The sequence below is a fragment of the Sus scrofa genome, chromosome 4 (assembly GCF_054392235.1).
Source record: "Sus scrofa isolate SSC_HxYL_T2T_F1_AM1 chromosome 4, Sscrofa_HxYL_maternal_Yorkshire_Landrace_v2.0, whole genome shotgun sequence".
In the NCBI taxonomy this organism is placed as follows: Eukaryota; Metazoa; Chordata; class Mammalia; order Artiodactyla; family Suidae; genus Sus; species Sus scrofa.
This window is the reverse complement of record NC_139386.1, coordinates 65,427,595-65,452,112: the sequence shown is the minus strand read 5'-3', so window position 1 is coordinate 65,452,112 and position 24,518 is coordinate 65,427,595. Positions and strand designations below refer to the sequence as shown.

Below are 24,518 nucleotides of genomic sequence, written 5' to 3'. Positions count from 1 at the left end.
GAGTGAATTGCCTAGAAGTCTATTGGTTGATCTGGAAATTTGCATTTTTTGCATTTTCCATGATCGAAGACAAAGCAGCAGTCCCTATTTGGTAAGTTTGTTGCAAGATTTGAGGCCAAGGTAGTTGCAGGGTCAATCTTTCCTGTCACCACCCATGCATATCAAGAGAGAAGATAACTTAAGTAGGTAAGTGTAATGGTGATGACGTTACCTCACATCAGAGTTCAGAAATTACAGGCCCATCAACCAGTCCATCTAGTAATCATGTTTAATTTGCTCTGTAAGTATTGAAATAGTCTTTCCTTTATTTCCTAATTACCAAGCCTGTTTAAATGCTCTTACTTCAAATTCTGAATATTTTTTTCTTTTATCCATGTCTTCATTAATTTATATACTATGGCTTTTTATGTGTGAAACACCCCATCAGCTAGCAATCTCTTTTCAATAATCCAGATAACACAGGAAAGTGTCTTCAGTCAAGGTGGTAGCAATAACAGTGATGATTAGTGGTTATATTCTGGATAGACAGGATTTTGATGGGAGGATCAAGATTTGCTGATAGAGCATATAAAGATTATTAAGCAAAGAAAGAGTAAAGATGACTACTAGATTTTTGGCCTGAGTAACTACAATGGCAGTTGATAAACTTTTTCTGTAAAGGACCAGATAGTAAATAGGTTCAGCTTTGCAGGCCTTCTGGTCCATGTTGCCACTATAACAGAGAAAGAGCCATAGATAAGACATAAGTAGGCAATGGGACAGACTTGGTGATCCCTGAGCCAGAAGAAGAAGGGCAGTGCCATTCTGTGATGGGAGGAAGATGTAGGAGTAGTTGGCTAGGGGGTGGGGAGTGGGGCTAGGGTTGTGAATATTGGAAATAAATTTCGGACATGTCAAGTAGAGGTTTAAAGTGGGTAGGTGAATAAGTTAGACTGGAATTTGGTGGAGAGAGCTAAAGATATAATGTAGAATAATACCCCTAGCTTATAAACAGTATTTCAATCCATGAGACTGGATGCAATTACCTAGGCTGTGAATATAGATGAAATAGAGAAGAGAAAGAGAGAGACATGGCCTGGGCCCTGGGAACCCTCCAGCATGTAGAGGTAATGGTGATGAGAAAGAATCTGCAAACATATGGAAAGGCATCCACCAGGGAAAAACAAGACAAGAGCAGGGTGTTGAAATCAAAGAATGGAAGTGGGTGCAGGAGGAGTAAGTGGTCAGGCATTCTAAAAGCTGCTGACAGACCAAGTAAGACCGAGACCAGGAAATGGGGGGGGGGGGGGAAAGAGTTCAAAAGAGACTGTAAGAGAGAAATTGAAAATTCTCCGTTAAGACAACACTTGACATATTTCATTATAAAAGGTGAGGAATGGTGCATGAATAGTGCATGAAGATGAAAAGGGGTCAAGGGAGGGCCTTTTCTGTTTTGTTTTGTTTTGTTTTGAAGAAATTTATGCTCCTGGCAATGATCCAGTTCAGGGTCTCAAAAAATGTGTACTTTACATCATCTCTTTATAGAAATTTTCTGTTCCCACCTGCACAAAAGATAGTACTCATCTTACTTGAAGGAAGTCCTCATTACCTTTGTTTAAACATTGAAACAATGCTTAGGATCCTACTTGAATATTTTCTGATATAATGTGGTCCCATATTATGTAGTTACTTTTGAGGCTTGAGGGAGTTTTAAAAATCAATTCCTTTAACTACTTCTCTTATAAAGTAGAATTAGTTTAAGATCATTAATTAATCTAATCAGTGTCCCAGATTTCCTATGTGGAAGTCTTTTCTCTTCCTCTGCCCCACCCCACCTGCTCCAGTCTTAACAAAACGCATTGCTTCCTCCTGTCTGGTTTAACACCAGGTCTCAGATGTTCGGCTCTGTGTCCTTTAATGGGCATTTCACAAGCTTTCCCACCTAATAGGAATTAACTCACCAACTTCAAAAAAAAAACCACAATCATGCCCATGAAGTGTTTTTAAAAAGCTTTTGGCTATCCTCATTTGTCATCACTTGATATCTTTTTAATGGTTCTTTCTCACTTCTGTAAGTCAGTACTCCTTTCCTAATCTAACCCAGAAAAAGAACAAAAAGCCCCAGCTGAGTTATTTTTAAAAACCAAAAACTTGTCTAAACTGCCTTTACTTTTCATCTAAATATGTGAGGAGTGACCACATAAAAGTCCAAGAAAATAAGTGTTTATAGGACAGGCCATACTGTTTCCAATTCCATTGCTATTAGAGCATCCATGAGGATAATGAATTTAGAAACGTGTCTTCAAAAACTCAAAGTGTGAATTTTTTTTTTTTTTTTTAGTATTTTGTCTTTGAAAATGGTTTCCATGTTCAGAACATATTTATTTTTTTCTTTTTATAGCTGCACCTGCAGCATATGGAAGTTCCTGGGCTAGGGGTCTAATCAGAGCTGCAGATGCCGGCCTACTCCGCAGCCACAGCAATACCAGATCTGAGACGCATCTGAAACCTACACCGTAGCTTTCAGTAATGCCTTATCCTTAACTGAGTGAGGCCAGGAATCAAACCTGCATCCTCAGGGACACTATGTTGGGTTCTTAACCTGCTGAGCCACAACAGTAACTCCCAGAATATATTTTTAAGAGGTCATTTTCATTTTCAAAATTAATATTTTAGGTTCCCCATTAATTTAGCTTCATTTATACTTTTTTTGTTCTACTCATTAATATAGCAGGTTTTGACAATCACATTTGTTTAATGTTTGTTATTACTTATAAATTAATTTAAACTTTAAGCTGCATTTATAGATTTAGTATATTTGACATTTTTAGTATTTCAGTTGGTTTACTGAAAATAACATCAATACATATAAATGTCTTAAAAGCCTAAGAAATAGTGACTCTTTAAAGTTCTAAATTTTGAAGTACTATTTAAAACTATAACAAGAGCTTCTTACAATTTTTAACATAAAATCACAAATATAAATAATTACTCAGTGATATATTCTATGTTGAAATTACAAGACTAACCTGTTGCTTTAATAATCTGTTGCCACATTCTCCTAACCACTATTATTAATATCAAATAGTAGTTTCTCTTACCCAGAAATGTTTATCCTTTTGAACACCTCAAACATGATTCTTTTAAACAATTTTTCCTTTAATTCTTATGGTTCCAATTAAAAGATGTTATCTATAAAAAAAAGTATGTCTTATGAAACAATGTTGGTGATATATTTTCAAGTAATTTTCAGAGTTGCCTTCCACTCTGACTTCACTTCTTATTGTCTAGAGATGGTGATGGGGGTTTAAAAAAGGGGGCCTTGGATGTTAGTGTGCTTCAGGATCCTGGCAGCCACTGTCACAGGTACCAAAACTTAAGAAAATGGCTGAGAAAACAATCTCATCTTCAGGCTGGAACATATCATATCATTCTCTCATTCTCCTGTCTACTTACAAAAGTCAGTGACTTTCTGCCATGCTAAAACATCCTTTGACTCAATTTTGTATTTCTTTGGCCCAAGCTCTAAAGGTCTCTGAACATGATAAGGATCTGCCTTCTTTTCAGATCCCTCCTATCTCTTGGAGCCACACTCCTGTAGCTATTTAAATGACATCAGTTTGAATTCTGGATCTCTCTCATGGCTTAATCAGACTATGTAGTTTCCACAGAAAAGATGCTAAATTTATATGCAGAGTAGCTCATGGTCAATATTTTAGTCCAAAGATAAATCAATCAATTATGAGCTGACCAACTAAATGACTGGTAACAACAAAGAATGGAAGGAAACCATGTGGGGAAACAGGGCAAACCTACTAGCTTGACAGTGTTTTAAACCATCTTTATGAATCAACTAGTTTAATCATAAATAATATCTAACTTCTACTAGATCCTGTAAATGTTTTTGTCTTCATGCAGATTTTTCTTTTTGTTTGTTTGTTTGTTTGTTTGGGGGGGGTGGCCACACCCATGGCATATGGAGGTTCCCAGGCTAGGGGTCAAATCAGAGCTTTAGCCACAGGCCTATGCCACAGCTACAGCAATGTGGGATCTAAGCCACATCTGTGACCTACACCACAGCTCATAGCAATGCTGGATCCTTAACCCACTGACCGAGGCCAGGGTTCAAAACCTGTGTCTTCATGGATGCTAGTCAGATTCGTTTCACTGAGCTACGATGGGAACTCCCAAAATTTTCTTAAATTTTTCCTCCTTTTTAGAAGACAAGATCAGATTTTAAGTGTACACAACTAAGTTATTGGAAACCATCTTATCCATTCAGAGGGACAAGAACTCGAAATATAGGCTGGCTGCATAAAATCTGCACAAATATTATGTGTTTAGTTTTTCTAAAAAATGACAATAAATTGTATATTTACTACTCATTTCATAGACTGTTAAGTGTGCACATGTGACCCTCTTCTTCCATTGCTACTTTTGTAGGTTATAATACTTGGATCATTTCAAATAAATACTACAGATGCTCAAATTCAGCAGATCAATTGCTGTAAATAAACTCCAGGGAAATCAATAGACTTTTGGTGGGTTCAAACTTCAATGGTCAGTAAGCAGTGTCTCCAAGTGATGCCTAGATACGGTATCTTTGTTAACCTATCCTTTACTAAAACTGATGTCTAAACTTTGTGTAGATGGCACTATAAAAACAATAAAGATTTCTGAGGAATAACCAAATTGTATTGCAGACCTTTGAATAAAAATGGTCTAAATTTGCTTTCTTTTAGTGAGGAGCCAGAATTGAAAATCATTTCTTTCCTTTTATTCTTTGTTTGTTACTAACAAACCTAGTAAAGCTGATGGCTTTCTCCCTCCCCTTTCACAGGTTTGGGATGAAAACCTTGCAAAATCTGCAGAGGCTTGGGCAGCTACTTGCATTTGGGACCATGGACCATCTTACTTGTTGAGATTTTTGGGTCAAAATCTATCTGTCCGAACTGGAAGGTAGGAAGCAATTTCACTGATACCGTTTATCCGCACAACTTTATTGCTTATGGACTCCAAGGGTTAGTGACACTGATTTCAAGTCGTATCTACAAGTATTTATTGAGGACTTACTATGTGTCAGGCACTGATGCTTGTCCTATGACTGTTTTAGATGTCCTCAAGGATTATTTAATTTATTAAAAGAGGCTAAAAAAAACCCCCAAAAAACAGCTTTCCCTTTCATCCTTGGAACACTCTCCCTTAGCCTGTATTCTACACTTACCTCAGAGTCTTTGAAAGGATCAGACAGTATCCTATATCCTGTCTTTTCTACCTCTGAAAAATCCCTTGGCAATGGCATAAGCCATTATCGTGTGTATGCAACTTTCCCATATTTGCATATACCTGTATCTATGTTATACACGTCTACATATGTACACGTGTAGACATCTGCATATATAAGAACATGCAACTAAGGAAAAAGGTGTTCCCAGTGATAGGATCATTTTTCTATCACTGTGGAATGTCATCACCCAACATTCCAAAGACCCATTTTCTTCTGTATAAGGGAGGAAAAATCAGGTGTGCTATTATTAAAATTAAAATGATTCAAGTTTAAGGAAAACAAAATCACACTGAATCTAGTATCACAACTTCTTATATATATCTAATCCTTAATTGTGTGTAAGTTTCTGATATAAGAAATTTTTGACATGGTTAAAACAGGACAGAGGTGATGATTCCTGAAAGGTTGGCATTCTTCTTTTTGAAACAACTAGTTGCAAACTTAGATTCAGAATCACTTGGCTCCAGTCCTGGGCATTCTCATGCTTGGCTCTACTTCAAGGAAAAGAGGATTCTACTAGGTGGTAATGGTAATGGGGAGAGGGTAGGCTATTGATTTACCATGAATCATCTGCAAAAAAGAACAATTGAGTCCACCATCTATTGTGCCTGCTGTACTCTTAAGTTCTCATTGTTTCCTTGATATCTAGATATCGCTCTATTCTCCAGTTGGTCAAGCCATGGTATGATGAAGTGAAAGACTATGCCTTTCCATACCCTCAGGACTGCAACCCCAGATGTCCTATGCGATGTTTTGGCCCCATGTGCACACATTATACACAGGTCATTTAAATTGTCTTGTTCATTTTGGATTCATGCTTTTAAACAATGCTCTTAGTATTTTGGTGAACATGCATTTTCTTAGCTCTGACTTGAATAATGGTCTATCGGCTTACTTTTGCAGATGGTTTGGGCTACCTCTAATCGAATAGGATGTGCAATTCACACTTGTCAAAACATGAATGTTTGGGGAGCTGTATGGCGACGTGCAGTTTATTTGGTATGCAACTATGCCCCCAAGTAAGTACCCAGCTGGACTCTCCTTCCTGGAATCTTAATCATGCTAAATATCTTCCAGTGTAGTCCAATAGGGTTTTTTGGTTTTTTTTGTTTGTTTGTTTGCTTGTTTGTTTTTTTTGCTTTTTAGGGCCGCAACCACGTATATGAAAGTTCCCAGGCCAGGGGTTGAATCAGAGCTATAGCCGCCAGCCTACGCCACAGCCCCAGCAACGTGTATCCAAGTCGTGTCTGTGACCTACACCACAGCTCACAGCAACACCTGATTACAGACCCACTGAGAGAGGCCAGGGATCGAACCTACATCCTCATGGTTACTATGTTTCCACTGCGCCACAATGGGAATTCCCCAATAGGTATTTTTAACAGGTAAATAAGATGAGTAAGACAATGAAGGGCCTCTAATTCTCAAATCATCCGTTATTCTCATCTACCTGAAAAGTGGTGAGTGAAAAGGTTTCTTTTCACAAGGATTCTAGATTAAAATGGCAGGCAAAACAATTTGAGATTTAGAGGTGAGACCATCTTTCTCTAGACACAGTAATTGTAAAATAAACAGTGTACCTCCAGGCTTTTGATAGGTGTATAAAAGGCATCAGGATAGGATCTACTAAGGGAATTTATCAACACCGCAATAGTCTCGTCAATCAGTACTAGAATGTTGGCTTAACTTTTTCACTAGGAAAGCAAAACAAGTCCTTCTTCTTTCTTTAAGTGTAAAATTAAAATCATAGTTTACTTTTTCCATAGATGGTGAGGAAGGCATTCAAAATCAGAAGGGAAAATTTAAATGCTATGACTTCCTTTTAATGGAAGCTTGGCCATGATTTAAATGTCAGTGTAAAAAATATTCAGTAATTTCATCCTATGCCATACATAAAAAGGTGTTGTGAAAATTCATCAACGATTATAAAATATGGTCCCATTTATGAACATTTTTATGAGGATAAATAAGCATTTGTTAACATTTGATAAAATGCCTTTTTGATAACAATAACTCTTCAGATAAAATGTTCCAGTATTTATACATGAGTCTGTTCCCCTTCGGAGTAAATATTAAAATGTGCAGAGGATTTATGACACTCTTGGTGTCGTCCAAAGTAAGTCCCAAACAAAGATTTTTCTCCTGCTTTGCCAGTATGGGGAGGGAATGAGAAAATGTTTCACAAATAACTGCATTACTCATTTATATGGTAGTATGCCAGTGGCAGTGTTTTTGTAAAGCTAGAAAAATAGCGATTTTCCCGATGGTCCCCTCTTCACAAAATAGTAAGATTTGGAAAGTGGAATGTGGCTACATTATGAAAAGCATTAAAACTGTGCATTTGTTTGATTTTCCATTTTATGCTTTATATTTTCCTATTAAAACTTTATCCTTCTTTTTGACATAAATAGGCCAAGTAGTTCCCAAATAGCAAGAGAGGTTTTTATTACATTCATTTAATTATTCTGGCTTTGGCCAATGATGAGAATTTTCTAACATTATTGATGAGATGTGTGCTTGTTTTATAAGTCTAAGAGATTAAGAAGCCATGTTAGTATGCTATATTTGCTGTAATAAAGAACCATTCTTTTGAAACCTAGGCAATAAAGAAAGCTTTAAAATCCCCATAGTTGAATATGTTTTTTCCAATCCCAATACGACGTTATCGCAAGCCTAAATTTTTTTACAGGGAAGAAAATAACAGAGAAGGAAAGGGATGTGTTTGGGGTGGGGGAGAGAGAAAGGGAGAGAAAGAAAGAATGTGAGTTAATTGAATTAGATGAAATAGAATAAAAATGAAAAGGATGAATAATATATCAGTTGACTGGTTTCCTACTGAATATAATCATCCTCCATTCACGTAAAAGTTTATAACATATAATAAATTTTTCATATCATAAAATTGTATTTCTAAGTTAATATTACCAAAACCATGTACGGTATAACTTCCAAAAGGTATTAGAGTAAGTTGAAAAATATGAAATTAAAACAGCACAGGGGGAGTTCCCATCGTGGTGCAGTGGTTAATAAATCCAACTAGGAACCATGAGGTTGCGGTTCGATCCCTGCCCTTGCTCAGTGGGTTAAGGATCCGGCGTTGCCGTGAGCTGTGGTGTAGGTTGCAGACGCGGCTCGGATCTCGCATTGCTATGGCTCTGGCATAGGCCAGCGGCTACAGCTCCGATTAGACCCCTTGCCTGGGAACCTCCATATGCCGCAGGAGCGGCCCAAAAAATGGCAAAAAGACAAAAAAAAAAAAAAAAAAAAAAAAAAAAAAGCACAGGATGAAGTCCCTATGTTTTTATGGCTTTGGTAAAGATACAGAGGGAAATGAGATTATGGATATAGAATGAGAGAGATTAGGCTAAAGGAGTGAGCTGCACTCTGCTGGAATGTTTATATACAAACATGTGACATTATCAGAATTATGCTTGAGGAAGCTTCTCTGGAAGGCAGACTATAGAACAAGCTAAATAGATGTGTATAGTCTTGGGATCTCATTTCATTTTATAATGGGAATAATCAGCATGTTTTTCATTTTATACATAAATTTTCCATTATACATAAAAGTGTAAGTTTTCAACAAACAAAACAAGAGGCTATTTTCATGCCTTGTAAATACACTTTATGAGTCACCTGTTTGGTCTTAGTTTGATCTTAAAGATGAGACCCATCTGTCTTATATTTTAGACTTCACCTACTTCTGTCTTATCTTCAACCCTGACTTTTACTATCGACAACCAAATTTTCAACCATTCAATTTCCTTCACATTGCTGGCTATAGTGTTATTTCCTAGTACTGTAGTTACTAACCACCATTTATTACCTCCTCCTTCAGAGTTAGAAGAGCTTAATAACAGTAAGTTACCGTGGGTGTTCTTAGCCACCCTAAATGGTGAATTTTGTATATAATTATAATGATGATCATTATTACAGCTGAAGAAAAATATTGGCAACACATAATAATTCTGTCAAATGGTGTTCAGTATTTTTTAAAAACTAACAGCATTACTAAAACCGTAACTGTGAGCTTGCATATGGGAAAATGTTTTGGAATCACCTTTAAAGGCTGCTTCTACAAGCCATTATTCTCTTATTGAGTTTTCCATGTCTCATTTTATGAATACTGAGAATTTAAACTATTTTTCAAATTTAGAATGAAATCTTTTGAATATTTAAAACCTATTTTTGTTCTTATGACAACTTCTTGCTCATTTCATCATTTCTAATCTTCCAGAATTATATATACACAAATATTTGTTTATATATATTACTACCGTTTTTCATTTTTAAAGTTTTATTGATGTAGAGTTGATTTACAATGTTGTGATGACTTCTACTGCACAACAAAGTGATTCAGTTATACATGTACACAATCCATTCTTTTTCAGATTTTTTTTCCCATATAGATTATCATAGATATTGTGCAGCGTTCTCTGTGTTATACAGCAGGTCCCCAGTAGCCACTTATTCCATATACCACAGTGTACATATGCCAATCCCAGATCCCCAGTCCATCCCTTGCCCCAACCCTCCCCCTTTGTTAACCAAATGTTTGTTTTCAAAATCTGTGTCTATTTCTGTTCTGAAAATAAGCTCTTTTGTATCTCTTTTTTAGATTCCACATATAAGTGACATCATCATATGATCCTTGTCTTTCACTGACCAACTTCACTTAGTTTGAGAAAATCTGGGTCCATCCATGTATTTGCAAACGGCATTATTTCATTCTTTTTATGGCTGAGTAATAGTCCATTGTATATATATATGCCATAGAAATCTATTGCATTTCTATATGCCAGCAATGAAAGATCAGAAAGAGAAAGTAGGGAAACAGTCCCATTTGCCACTACAGCAAAAAGAATAAAACACCTAGGAATAAACCTACCTAAAGAGATTAAAGGCCCATGCTCTGAAAACTATAAGATGCTAATGAAAGAAATCAAAGATGACACAAATCCATCTCTTGGATTGGAAGAATCAATATTGTCAAAAGGACTGTACTATCCAAGGCAATCTACAGAGTCAATATAATCCTTTTCAAATTACCAATAGCATTTTCACAGAACTAGAACAAAAATTTTTTTAATTTTTAAACACAAAAGATCCCAAATAGCTAAAGCCATGCTGAGAAAGAAAAATGAAGCTGGAGGAATCAGGCTCCCTGACCTCAGACTATATTGCAAAGCTACTGTCATCAAAACATATATATATATATATATATATTACTATCTTTATAATAACATTAGAATGAGTTTTTTAACAAGGAAGTTTAAGTGGACACAGCCTACTTGCTCTAGAAGGCTACTGTAGGAAGGTGTGGATGTGGTGGGTGGATAGAGCGTCAAGCCTGCTCTCAGATGACTAATAATGTCACCATCCACTGTGGCGCCTTATTTCTCACCTGTAAATTAACATATTATTAACTTAGAAAGAAAATATTTTTAAGTAAGGTATATGGGATAAACTACTGTAGAAATAAGACATGGATATAACATTCAGTGCTTTTTGAAAATGACAAACTTTTAGAAATATCCTCACATGCCAAAACATGTGATCATGTGCTAAAGGACACTCAGATTTTTTAAATGGGCAAGTAGCACTAATGCTAACTTCTTCTTTCTCTCTAGGGGCAACTGGATTGGAGAAGCACCATATAAAGTTGGGGTACCATGTTCAGCCTGCCCTCCAAGTTATGGGGGCTCTTGTACTGATAATCTTTGTTTTCCAGGAGTAACGTCAAACTACCTATACTGGTTTAAATAAGCTTATCTTTTCCTCCAGGAAATATAATGGTTTCTGGGAATCATAGGCATGTATATATATTGAGTTTTGCACATACTATACATATTTTATCATAATCTTGTTTTCCTTTTATTATCATTGTATAAATTAGTGTTTGTCTAGTGTGTTTGTTTAATCCTTTGAGGTAATCAGAATATCTGTTTCTATTTTCTGACCTCTAAGCATAAATTAAAATATTGTACGTAGGATTGACATCGTTGATGCATCCCATTCCAAAACTTGTTTTCCAAAGGAATTATGATATGGCCCTAAAGAATAAAATAGATATTTGGCCTATAATACATGTGTGTATATATACACGCATAGATGATGTAATACACAGATAATAATATGAATCTATAGTTAACTTGAGGAAAAATTTTTTAAATCCTATTCTAAAATATACATGAGGTTGTGGGACATCTTCAGCACCCATTTCTGTAATGCCAAAAACTGATAATTTGTGAAAGAACCCTCGGTGATATCTGGATACAATATCTTAATTAAGCAATCACAGATTTCATCCTAGAGATATATTATTTGGGCTCACCAAAAGATATACTTGACTTATGTAAGGTTCAAATCATGCCTTTTGTTTATTCTCTTTTATTGAATCAGTAATCCTGTGTGGCATGGTCATGATGGGCAAGGCACAATGCTAATTATGTTTGGATAATGCAAAGATAATAAGATATGATCCCTGCCTTCAAGAAGCTCACAAAAAATATTCAGAAATTCAGACTAATTATCTTGGTATAAAATTATTTTTTTAACAAATTGGTTTTTCTTGTGATTTTGAGAAAGTTACTGCAACAGTTTACAGGTAGGTGGGAAAGGTGATATGCTGTGTAATATGTCAAGCATCTGATTAGCATGAAAATGTAGCTGGAGTGCTTGGAACTAAATGAGGCAGGGACGAATTAACAACTGACCAGGAATTGGTGGGTGAGAGTAAATAGGTGATTTTGGAAGGTGAAAAGTTAAACCCATGCAAATTGGTGAGGCCCAAGAAAAGTGAGATTCGGGTTACAGAGATAAAAAGTCCCAGAAAAAGGGTTACACCCCCCCCCCCACACACACACACATGGAGAGCTTCAGAAGGACATATCCTGAAGGTCTAGTATACCTTGAGGCCTGTCAGCAGGTGCAGAATGCCAGAAAGAAACATTGGAGGTGCCAAGGACACCTCCGACTCTCCATGGTTTTGCTTGTCCTTATTTGGTGCAAATCAACCCAATCATCATAGTCTTTAAACATCGTGTTAAAGATCCCATGTGCACATCATAGACAGTTATGATTTTGTTAAAGGGGCCTTCTGATGATATTCTAAAGGCTAATTACCAAATTTTACTTGTCTATCTAAACAGAATAATTTTCAATTCTCCATTAAGTTTGGTGGATGTCAAAGTTACTATGAAAATTTCAGTCATGTGATTTTTGGGAAAGCTTATTTCCAATCAGAGAATCACTTGCAGTGAGAATTCAACCTTTGGGTCAAGACACGAACACATTACATTTCAAGTGTGTGTGCTGGGGGGCTGGGTTCAGGCTATGTAATGCTTCAATAGAATTACGGAATAAGTAGACATGGTTGTTCCAGAGTACAAATAACAGAAGGAGGCTACTTGTTTAAAATTGCCTACACATTTGCAGTTTCTTAGGGTAGATGAAAGATGACAGATAATTAAATCCAAAGAGGAAACATCCACCATCTGGAGTTTAGGTTTACATGATGACAATTGGTCTGATTTCTTTCATGCACTGAATCTGATCAAGTGTTTTCATATCATACTACTTTGCTTTTGTGGGAACACATACAGACTTTATTTAAAATGGGTATTTTCTGAGACTAAAGTGAAGAACGGAAATAATTGTAAGAGTCAGGCCCCAATCCAACTTTAACTAGGCAATTGGAAAGAAAGCTCATTAGTGAGAAATTAATTTATCCAGAAAGTATTTTCATCCTTGATTTTGCTAAACTAGTTCAATAAAAGAAGCAAAAGTACCATTAAGCCCAAAAAGGCTATTAGCAATTCCAGTTCTGTTGCTGGTTTACTTGCATGGCTTGGTTTCTTAGTACTCAAAAAGAATAATGATATTTGCCACATGTTTCACAGAGGTTCATGGGAAAGTAAAATTACCATAGTAATAGGAGTTTATGAATAGTAACATTATCGTTAATATTGTGAAACATTTGTTTGAGACAAAAAATAGGTCTTTCATGAGCTCCTCTTTGGCAGAATTCTGTCTTATCTTTGTATTTATCCCAGCTTCTTACATAGTGGCTGTAATGTAATAAATGCTTATATGAACAAGTTTTTAGAATTAACTAGAAAATTCAGAATTGCAAGAATTTAGAGGAATCCCACCTTTCCATGTTCTGTTAAGACTAAAAGGTCTTAGGTACAAAACTTTGAAAGCATCAACAATCCAGATAACTCATCAAACATCAGATTAAGACTAGGGTCCACACACTCATAATTTCTACTCCACAATCCTTTCCAAATCACAGCTAGAACTGTAGTTTATTTGTAACTTAACAACTCAGCTGAAAATATAACGGGTATATTTGTTATTCTATCTGTACTTTTGAAAGTCAGTAATATAAAGTAGCCATGTGAAATGTTTTATTTTCCAGGCTAAAGCAAATGAAAGTTTGCTAATGTCAACAAAGCATGTCATATTTTTTTCACAGCATGCAACAATGGTGCTAGGATAGCTATTTCTCACTGTAATTCCCAGAGACAGAAGGGGTCTGGGCATAAGCTATTTCATAAGAGCAGCTTTAAATAGTCAGTACTGAGGTTTTCTATTTCAAACAGTTTCATTGAAAAGAAATAGTAATTGGCATATATATTCTAAAACATTGATTTTTATCTTTGGCACAGTTTTTCATATCATCCTTTATTCAGTAGAAAAGTAAAAACTTTCTGTCACAGTATAGATTTTTTTTTTTTTTTTTTTTGCTTCCATGTCATCAAAAGACTGGAAAAATAACAATCTTTGCTGTTAAACTGATACAGAAGTGTATCTGAGTTGTGTAGACACAGTCTTAACACTCCTGGTTATGATAGATAGGCTTGCTTTAAAATGTGGCAGAAATGTTTTTTATTATTATCATATTTTTTTTGTTTTTGTTTTGTTTTTTCTGTTCAGTTGTCCAAGCAGCATCACTTTTCTGGTCCATTAGGGCTTCCTTAACAAATTAAATTGGGCAGTGCTGTGGTGTTTATTTGAAAACTTCGTGGAAATATTCATTTGAAAGCTCCATGCAGCTTTAGCACAGAGTTGACCAAACAGTAGAGAAACTTCAATACAATTTACTGAGAATATGTGAATTGAAGCAATATATATATTTTTCCCATTAATAAATGCTTGTGTTAAGTCAACTTATAACATCCACATAAGTAAATCTAAAACAGATTTAGGCCAGTTTTAAATGTTTTGTGTTCATACTCTGCTTATTAAATGAATGCATAAGCTAAACAGATACATCAAATATGTCTGAAAAGTCATGCTTAAACTAGGACCTGTGTTCTCCCCCTTGTATAACACCATTCCCTATGTTACACAGTAGCATAGGACACAAATCTTGACTTGGATAGAAGCCTTTTCCTACAGAAGTGTTTAGGGAGAGTAAAGTTAGATTTCTATCAATGTCTAATATTATCTTTGTTATTATATGTATTTTTGTATTGTCATTACATGTGTGAGGGAAGACATATTTAAACACATGCATAATGATTTTTAAAGTTTATGTCATAGTCTAACATTGACTTATGAGAGGTGAAGCAAAAATTTAGAAACTTTAACAATTCACATGGTGCTGAAAAATGCATTACAACTGTCATATACTTGCTACAATTTTGAAGTTTCTTTGCAATTAAAGTTTATATTAAGTGTAAACTGTAAGTATCTATTCTGGTGCTAAATATGTGGTGCTAAATGAATTGTTAATTTTAGTAGCTTAGGAACTCTCCTTTTATTCTTTGTTAAAAATCCCTGATTTAGAAATACTAATGAAGTCTTGTTAAATTAATCTTAACTGACATAAGCCAGTAAACTCTATTTTTTATACAATAGTCCAGCTTTATTTAGGTTTTACCAAATGCAAACATATTTCTTAGAAGTTATCGATTTTTTTTAAAGGTATTTTTATCTTGGCAATGTCAAATTCAACTATCACCTAAAGGTTAGCGTTAACACCCACACCAACCATGCTGCAGGCACTGGCGCCCTCTGGTGGTTATAAAAACAAATTCTTGATGGCTACTTGACCTGCAACAAAACCATTTCTTAGAGTCAATAAAAATTTTAGTTGCATAATATTAGAATTCTTGGATACTCACTAAATCTGATAGCATTAAAAATATTTGAATATATTTACATAATTTTATAAGGGGATAAGAGATGATGTATCTTGACATCCACTTTCCTAAATAATGTTAAAAAATGATACTCCAGTTCTAAGGTGCTTATTAAAGTGTTCTTTTTTTGAACTACATATTTATATATTTTTCATTTTGTTTACATCATTAATACAATAAGAATTAAAATTATCAAACAGAAAATTATAAGTGTGTCTCACCTTCAGAAGTGATAATTTATTTTTATACATTAAAATAATTACATGTATCAAAAAATTATCTATTTCCACTTGATCTATAATTTGATAATCCTCTTTGGTCATACTATTGAGCTAATAATAACATTTTATTATGCCATTAAAAAGTCCTTCTAAACTTAAGAATGTGCATAAAAACTGAGAATTACATCTTCTGTAATTAATGAAGGCAACATTTTTAAGTAAACTTTCACTTGAGTTGTGCAATTGACTAAGTGTGATGATCTGTTTTGACAAAGATATTTCTTAAACTGTGTCTGCATGACCAAATGGTATACACTTTGAAGCAGTTTTCCAAATTAGTGTTTTCAAATTTATTTTAAAACAACAGAACCCTTTGTATGACTTCAATCACATACAAAGCTCTAAAATATGATACCCGTAAAATGGACCTACTTATTCCCCAAACTTTCCTCGGTGCCTTGGAAGTTTCTTCTGAGAGCCCTAGGATTATATTAAATCATTAGAAAAAACTGATCTAAATCATCTAGTGTTCCCCATTTTCTCTAAAATAACCAGCTAATTAAAGACAAAAAAAGTTAAACTCTAAAAGTATTTCAGTTGTTATCTTAAACACCCATTTCACTTTGCATGTGTTAGAATCCTCTTAGTTTGATGGAGCATTAAATACTGACTTTGGTGCTTGGTTATAGATTACAGTATCTTGTGTTTTGTTATTTGACAGACAGAATTTTGGTACCATAATATTCTGACAATTAGAGATAATTGTGATGCACATATGAAAATAATGTTTAAAAATATGTTTCAAATATGTACATAATCCTAAAACAGACTGTATCATTTTAATTTTTAAAAATATTAATTTGATATTCTTATTCATTACCTGTGGGAGTAAAAGTGCCTTTGATGTTGTGATATAATGTCATGAATGTGTACATACAAAAAACCTGTGTAAACCTCTGTCTTTATAAAGCATAACAAGTGTAGCTTTCTGAGCTCTGCTACATTGTTTTCTCTTTCAATAAAAAGTTATAATTAATTGATTTGTTTTTAAAGTTTAATTAACAACATGAATCTAATTGTTTTCCTGTTTTTGATAATTCTATGATAAAATCTGAACTAGATGTCATGATAGTTTTGATAAGAAATGAACTACTTTTCCAAAGTGGCAATGATTATGTCTTTAGTGCCTGACTGAAATACATCAAAACATCTGTTTTTCTTTTTTTCTCTTTCTTTCCTTTCCTGCCTCCTTCCTTCTTCCGTCATTTTTCTATTTAATTCTGAAAAACATTGTGAAGTACCAATATCAAAGACATTTACATAGAGATAGAGGAAAAGAACATTGTATCAAGAAGTTCCAACTGAGGAAAATTATAGCAGGGGGACATAAATATTTACATGCTTCCTCATATTGAGGGCATGAAGAGAAACCATAGGCATTTCTGGGGGAGAAGCACCACCTCCAATCACTAGTTGGACCAAGGCTGGGGGTTTACCGGGTGGCTCTGCCTTACAGAGGGTAATTCCTCTCTCTCCAGTGAGACAGTATGGCTCCAGGCCAGTTTGCTGAGAAGGACTCAACTCTAGGAATGTATTTAAACTTCTCCTTACCATATTTTACTCAAGACAAGAAAGCCTCATGAACTTCAGACTTTTCAGAATATCTCACAGAACTCTGTAGCTCGCTTTCAGCTTCCCTTTCTCTCAGTAGTCTTCCGTTTTCACTTCACTTCCTCCTCTTTTATGCCTCCAGTTTCTCATCCAAATGTTTGGAAAGCTCCATCTATCTCTGCAGGAGTGGGGCTCCATTCATTGATATGTGTAAATGTTTGTGTGTGTATGTTGCATGTTATAGACCCCTCAGACTAGGCCTGATGGATGCAAAAGGAATCGTGTCCCTCAAGTCTTACATACTTGTCACAGTGAAGAAATAGGGGGTATTGTGGGTGCCTGATTCCATTGTCTCCCTCAACAGTAAGAGCTGTGGCCAACCATCCTATGAGAAGCAGGCACACCCTTACAAGATGAACATCAGCTTTTCCAGAAACAGCTGACTACGTTCTTGGGACCAAAGCCTATTCCCACTGTCAGTGATTCTGACCCAGTTCTTCCTGAGACAAGAATCTTGGCATGGTGGTGCCAGGGGCACCGACTTATTCCTAAGCTGTGTTTGTACCATTGCACCAACTCTGCAGGAGTGACTAGTTCCGTCCTGACAAATTGGAGAGATGGCACCAACACAAGTTGAATCTCTGTGGCTTCAGTTTTCTCCCCTGATGAATGAGGAGTAAGGTCTTGGCATGTTACCTATATTGCTAACCTACTGATCAAAGTCAATGTACCCACTTATCAAGGGGCATATGAGATTACCAAACTTGAGTATAGACAGCAGTCTGTTCTGAGTTTCCACATGATAAACTGCACAATGTCCTTAATTATCATTTCAAAAATGATTTTTCTAACATAAAAAGTGAATTCTAAAAAATTAAATGGTATGTGAAAAATTTTATAAGCCTTAGAATCTGCCATTTTCTCGGAAAATTTACATGCATTTACCCTTTGACCCATCAAATCCTCTTCCACAAATCCATTTCAGAGATACACTACCAATATGTGAAATGACATGTATACAACATTAATCACTATAAAATTATTTGTTCTAGTAAAAGCCAAGACACAATTCAAAAGTCCATCAGAAGGGGACTGGCTAAATGAGATGTCTACACAAGAGAAGAGTATGTAATTTAAAATGGAATGAGAAAAATCTCTGTAAACTGGTACAGTGGTCTCCCAGGATATGAGTACAAGTGAAAAGAATGGTATATACAAGTGTAGCTAGTATGCTACTCTTGTAAGAAAGGCTAGGGGAAAAATACATATATAACGCAGGAAATAAAAGATATTTGTTTTTATTTGTAAAAAGAAAAGTGGAATGGTAAATTTAAAAAACAATGAAATTGTTACTTCAAGGAATAAGAAGGAAACCATATGGAAGGGACAAAAATATTTCAAATGATTTTGAAATTCAGTATTTTGAGGGCATATCTTTAATGGAGTGTATTGCAAACACAGGGCTTCAAAGAAATATAAAACTTTATTCAGCAGCCTGATGATAAAAGCATAAGTGGGAGAAGGAGGAGCAAGAATAATGTAAATAAGAAACCTGGCTGCTCTTTTTAATTGACTAATTATTGCTATACAGGCACTTCATTTTTATTGCCTTATTTTGTTCAAAAGCCATAAATACTAATACAATCTTACAATGTAATACAAGGGCTGGCCATTGGCAATTGCTGAGATTAATAATGTAGCCCATGGTTAACTCATAAAATTATACAAATTTAGATTTGGATGAGGTTTTAGAAATTTATGACATTTTCCCAGATTTATTCCAAAGATGCCAGCCAATATAATTACTTCATTGATATGTTTTACTTTGTGAAAATCTTTATGTAGATCTATTTATATGAATACTGTTGACTGTTAAAAATATGAGTCAAATTTATGATCTATCCCTTCTCAAGTGAATAATAATAGTTAATAAAAAATAATCAGGATGATAAACAAAACTGATAAGGCTTTAGCCAGACTCAACAAGAAAAAAAGAGAAGGCATAAATAAATGAAATCAGAAATGAAAATAGCGATATCCCACTGACAACACAGAAATACAAAGGATCATAAGAGATTACTACAAAAAATTACACACTAAAAAAATGGACAACCTGGAAGACTTGTACAAATTCCTAGAAATGTACAATAGCTCAAGACTGAACCAGAAAGAAACAGAAACTATGAAGAGGCCAATTATAAATCCTGAAATCGAATCAGTAATTTTAAAACTTCCAATAAACAAAAGTCCAGGACCAGATGTCTTTACAGGTGAATTTTAACAAATATTTAGAGAAGAGTTAACACCTATTCTACACAATTCCAAAATTTGCATAAGAAGGAATGCTTTCATTTGATAAAGCCAGCATCACCTGATACCAAAACCAGACAAAGATATCACAAAAAAAGAAAACTACAAGCCTCTATCACTGGTGAACATAGATGCAAAAATTCTCAATAAAATATTAACAACTCAAATCCAATAATATATCAAAAGGGTCAGATGTCATGATCAAGTGGACTATATTCCAGGGGTACAAGAATGGATCAATACCTGTAAATCAACCAATGTGATAGACCATATTAACAAATTTAAGATTGAAAATCACATGACCATCTCAATAGACGCAGAGAAAGCTTTTGACAAAATTCAACATCCATTTATAACAAAACCTCTCAACAAAGTGTGTATAGAGGGGACATACCTCAACATAATAAAGGCTATATATGACAAGCCCACAGATAACATTATATACAGTGGTGAAAAGCTAAAAGCATTTCCTCCAAGTTTGTGAAGAAGACAAACATGATCATCCTTTCCACTTTTATTCAGCATACTATTGGAAGTCATAGCCACAGAAATCACACAAGAAAAAAATAAAAGGAATTCAAATTGAAAAGGAAGAAGTAAAACTGTTGTTGTTTGCAGATGACATGATCCTATATATATATAAAATCCTAAAAAACACCAACAAAAAACTACTAGAACTCATCAGTGAATTGGTAAAATTTTAGGATACAAAATTAATGTACATGAATTTGTCGCATTTCTATACACTGATAACAAACTATTAAAAAGAGAAACTAAGAGAACAACCAGATTTATAATTGCATCAAAAAGAATAAAATACTGTGGAATAAATCCAACTAAGCGACTAAAAGACTTTATTTGAAAATTATAAAATATCAATGAAAGAAACTGAAGACAGCACAGTTGGAAAGATATATTACACTCATGGCTTCAAAGAATAATTTTGTAAAAATGATCATACTACCCAAGGCAGTCTACAGATTCAATGGAACACCTATCAAAACACCCCTATCAATGACATTTTTCACAGAACTAGGACAAATAATTCTAAAATTTGTATGGAAATCTATCAGAGTTCCTGTCGTGGCTCAGGGGGAATGAATCTGACTAGCACCTATGAACAGCAGGTTCGATCCCTGGCCTCACTCAGGGTGAAGGATCCAGCATTGCAGTGGGCTGTGGTGTAGGTCACAGACATGGCTTGGACCTGGCGTTGCTGTGGCTCTGGTATAGGCCGGCAACTACAGCTCCGATTAGACCCCTAGCCTGGGAACCTCCATATGCTGTGGATGAGGCCCTAGAAAAGGAAAAAAGACCAAAAAATAAAAATTAAAAAAAATAAAATTGCATCAAAAGAATAAAATACTTAGGAATAAACCTGACCAAGGAGGTGAAAGACTTTGCTGAGGACTACAAAACAGTAATAAAGGAAATTGAAGATGATTCAAAGAAATGAAAGATATCCCAAGCAATCTACAGACTTAGTGTGATCCCTATAAAATTACTCATGATATGTTTCGTAGAAAAATACTCAATATTCTGTAATAACCTACATGGGAAAAGAGAATGGGTATAGGCATATGTATAGCTGATTCACTTTGCTGTATGCCTGAAAATAATACAACTTTATAAGTCAACTATACTTCAATAATTTTTTTTTTTGTCTTTTTAGAGCCGCACCCATGGCATATGGAGTTTCCCAGGCTAGGGGTTGAATTGGAACTGTAGCAGCCAGTCTACACCACAGCCACAGCAAGGCCAGATCTGAGTCATGCCTGTGACCTACACCACAGCTCACAACAACAGTGGATCCTTAAACCACTGAGCGAGGCCCAGGATTGAACCTGTATCCTCATGGAAACTAGTAAGATTCGTTTCCACTGAGCCATGACGGGAACTCCCAATAAATTTTTTTTTAATTAAAGAAAAAAACTCCCAGGAGGAACATTGGCAAAACATTTTCTGACATAAATCATACCAGTGTTTCTTAGGTCAGTCTCCAAAGACAACAGATATAAAAGCAAAAATAAACAAATGAGACCTAATTAAGTAACAAGCTTTTGTACAGCAAAGGAAATCATAAACAAAAATGAAAAAAACCTACAGACTAGGAGAAAATATTTTCAAATTATGTGAACAACAGAGCTTATCTCCAAAATATACAAACAGCTCATACAACTCAATGACAACAACAACAACAACAACAAAAATAGGCAGAAGACCTAGGATATTTCTCCAAAGAAGACAGACAGATGGCCAAGAGGCTGATAGAAAGATGCCCAACATTGCTACTTATTAGAGAAACGAAAACAAAAACTACAATGAGGTGCCACCTCACACCAGTCAGAATGCCCATCATCAAAAAGTCTACAAACAACAAATGGTGGAGAGGGTATGGAGAAAAGGGAACCCTCCTACACTGTTAGTGGGACTGTAAGTTGGTGCAGCTGCTATGGAAAACAGTACGGAATTCCTCAAAAAAAAAAAAACTACATATAGAGCTGTCATATGATCTAGCATTCCCATGCCTGAGCATAAATGTGGACAAAGCTATAATTCAAAATGATTCATGCACCCATATCTTCAGAGTACCACTATTTACATTAGCCAAGACATGGAAACAACCTAAATGTCTATTGACAGATGAATGGATAATGATATGGGGTGTGTGGGTGTGTGGGTGGGTGTGTGTGTGTGTGTGTGTGTGTGTGTGTGGGTGTGTGTGTGTGTGTGTAAGTGAATACTACTTAGCCATAAAAAATGAAATCATGCTATTTGCAGCAACATGTATGGACCCAGAGATTATCATACTAAGTAAGTCAGAAAGAGAAAGAAAATACCATATGATATCACTTACATGTAGAATCTGAAATATGACACAAAGGAACTTATCTACAAAACAGAAATAGACTCACAGACATAGAGAGAATTGTGGTTGTCCAGGAGGAGGGGCTAGGGGAGGGATGGATTGGGAATTTAGGATTAGCAGATGCAAACGATTATACATATAATGGGTAAAAAACAAGGTCCTACTATATAGCACAGGGAACTATATTCAATATCCTGTGATAAACCATAATGGAAAAGAATATAAAAAAAGAATATATATACATTCTTTTATATAAAATATATGCATAACAGAACCACTGCTGTAGAGCAGATGCAAACACAGCATTGTAAATCAACTATACTGCAACAGTTAAGGAAACATGATTTTCTAGCAGTGTTTCTCAATAGGGATAATACTGACATTCTCAATAGGAAAATATTTTATTGTGAGGGAATGTCCCATGCCACAAAAGGGACATCCATAGATCCTCAGAACACTAAATGCCTATGGAACCTTCTCCAGTTTCCACAAATTGTGACAACCATAACTACTTGTATACATACTTAAGTGCCTTCTTGGAGAAGGAGGGGTGCACTAAATACCCTTGATTAAGAACCATTGATAGACATTCACGAATGAACTATCCAAACCAAATTGTCTGGTTAATGCATTAAACTCCTCTGTGAGTTCCTCATTCTTATATTTTGTTTTAAATATGCACAGTCGCTCTTTTTTTTTATGGCATTTTTTTATTTCTAACTATGTGTCAGACTCTCTTCAAGGTTTTGAAGCAATGCAGTGGACAAGACATAACAAAAGCCATGCCTCATAGTATTTTCATTCTGGAGGGGAGGAGGTCAACAATGAACAAATATGAAGACGTGGAATGTTATCAGAGGTCAGTAAGTGCTATTGAGGAAAAATCAGGCAGAATGAGACATGGGGAATGCGCAACAGAGGGTTCACAGTTTTACCTAAGGGGTCAGAAAAGGCCTAAGCATGGTAACATTTCAGCAAAGATAGGAAGGATTTGAAGGAGATAGCCATATGGAATCTAACCCTAGACACATTCCCTGTGAACCTCTGGGGGGACAGTTTCCAGGCAGAGGAAGAAGGGAGGGCAAAAGCCTGCTGTGTCCACAGACTTGCAGCAGAAGGAAGAAATAAACAGTGTTGGAATGAGGTCACAGAGGTCTCAGAATTCCAGGCTGTGTGGAGCAGACCATTGTAAGGGCTTTGGCTTTTATTCTGAATGAAACGGAATGTTACTGAGAGTTTTGAGTAGAAAAGTGTCACAATCCAACACATTCAGAAGGATCTGTCTGACCACTAAGTTCAAATGGGCTTTAGAGAGTCATGGAGGCCACCTTCATTAAGACCCTGCTCTGCCAATCATCCTTTCTTTTTCTTGCATTTTCACTCTCGTTCTCTTCTTCCAAGCCCAGAATAGCACAACAAGTAGCTATTGTCTCATCTGCTTTTTAGTCCTTTGAGACTCAGATCCACGAGTGCATCATCTATATTCACTGACTTCAGATTCTGGTCACCCACTTAATCTTTGGTATCTTTCAATTCATTTACTCCACAAATATTTATCGAGTCCATTTTACATGTCAGGTACTACTCAAGGTTAAAATCAAAGTACCTGCCCACCAGAAGCTTACTTCTCGGTGGCAAGGGGAAAAATAAGCAAGCCAATAAATACATAATAAAAAGGCAGGTGGAGATAATTGTTATGAGGAAATATAAACAGGGGAAGGAGAGAGAGAATGAAGATTATTTTAGATGATGGTGGTCAGAAAGGGCCTCACTAAGGAGGTGAAATGTATACAAATACCTTAATGATGTTTGTTCTTCATCAGGTGAAACTGCCTGGGGAAGATTTCTGTGATCTAGTTATTAAAAACAACTACCACTTATTTTCTTCCATCCTTCTGTTGCATCCAAGGCAGTAATTCATCCCATTTTTCACACTCTTCTTGGGTTCTAGTCTCTGGTTGGCTTCTATTATTCCTGAGAGTTTGAGTGGTCCAGTTGAGAAATGATGACATTCTTAACTGCAATTGTAAAATTAAATTTATTATGAAATCAGTCTTTCTGAGGCCAGCTTTGACATATATCTTCCCTGT

General features: G+C 35.5%; 1 protein-coding gene and 1 long non-coding RNA gene across 4 annotated transcripts in view; one reads left to right on the top strand and one right to left on the bottom strand.

The window, feature by feature from the left end:
• The window catches only part of PI15 (peptidase inhibitor 15), a 28,321-nt gene extending 11,647 nt beyond the window's left edge, over positions 1–16,674 (top strand). Inside the window, exons 3-6 of the mRNA XM_001926809.6 lie at positions 4,820–4,938; positions 5,916–6,048; positions 6,170–6,285; positions 10,897–16,674. Coding sequence (XP_001926844.1) covers positions 4,820–4,938; positions 5,916–6,048; positions 6,170–6,285; positions 10,897–11,032 — 504 coding nt within the window. The 3' untranslated portion in view covers positions 11,033–16,674. The remainder of the gene's footprint in view (positions 1–4,819; positions 4,939–5,915; positions 6,049–6,169; positions 6,286–10,896) is intronic.
• The window catches only part of LOC146403832 (uncharacterized), a 139,022-nt gene that overhangs the window by 97,413 nt on the left and 17,091 nt on the right, over positions 1–24,518 (bottom strand). For all 3 annotated transcript variants that reach the window (XR_014843664.1, XR_014843666.1, XR_014843665.1), the window contains exon 2: positions 24,227–24,446. This is a non-coding gene — a long non-coding RNA (uncharacterized LOC146403832). The remainder of the gene's footprint in view (positions 1–24,226; positions 24,447–24,518) is intronic.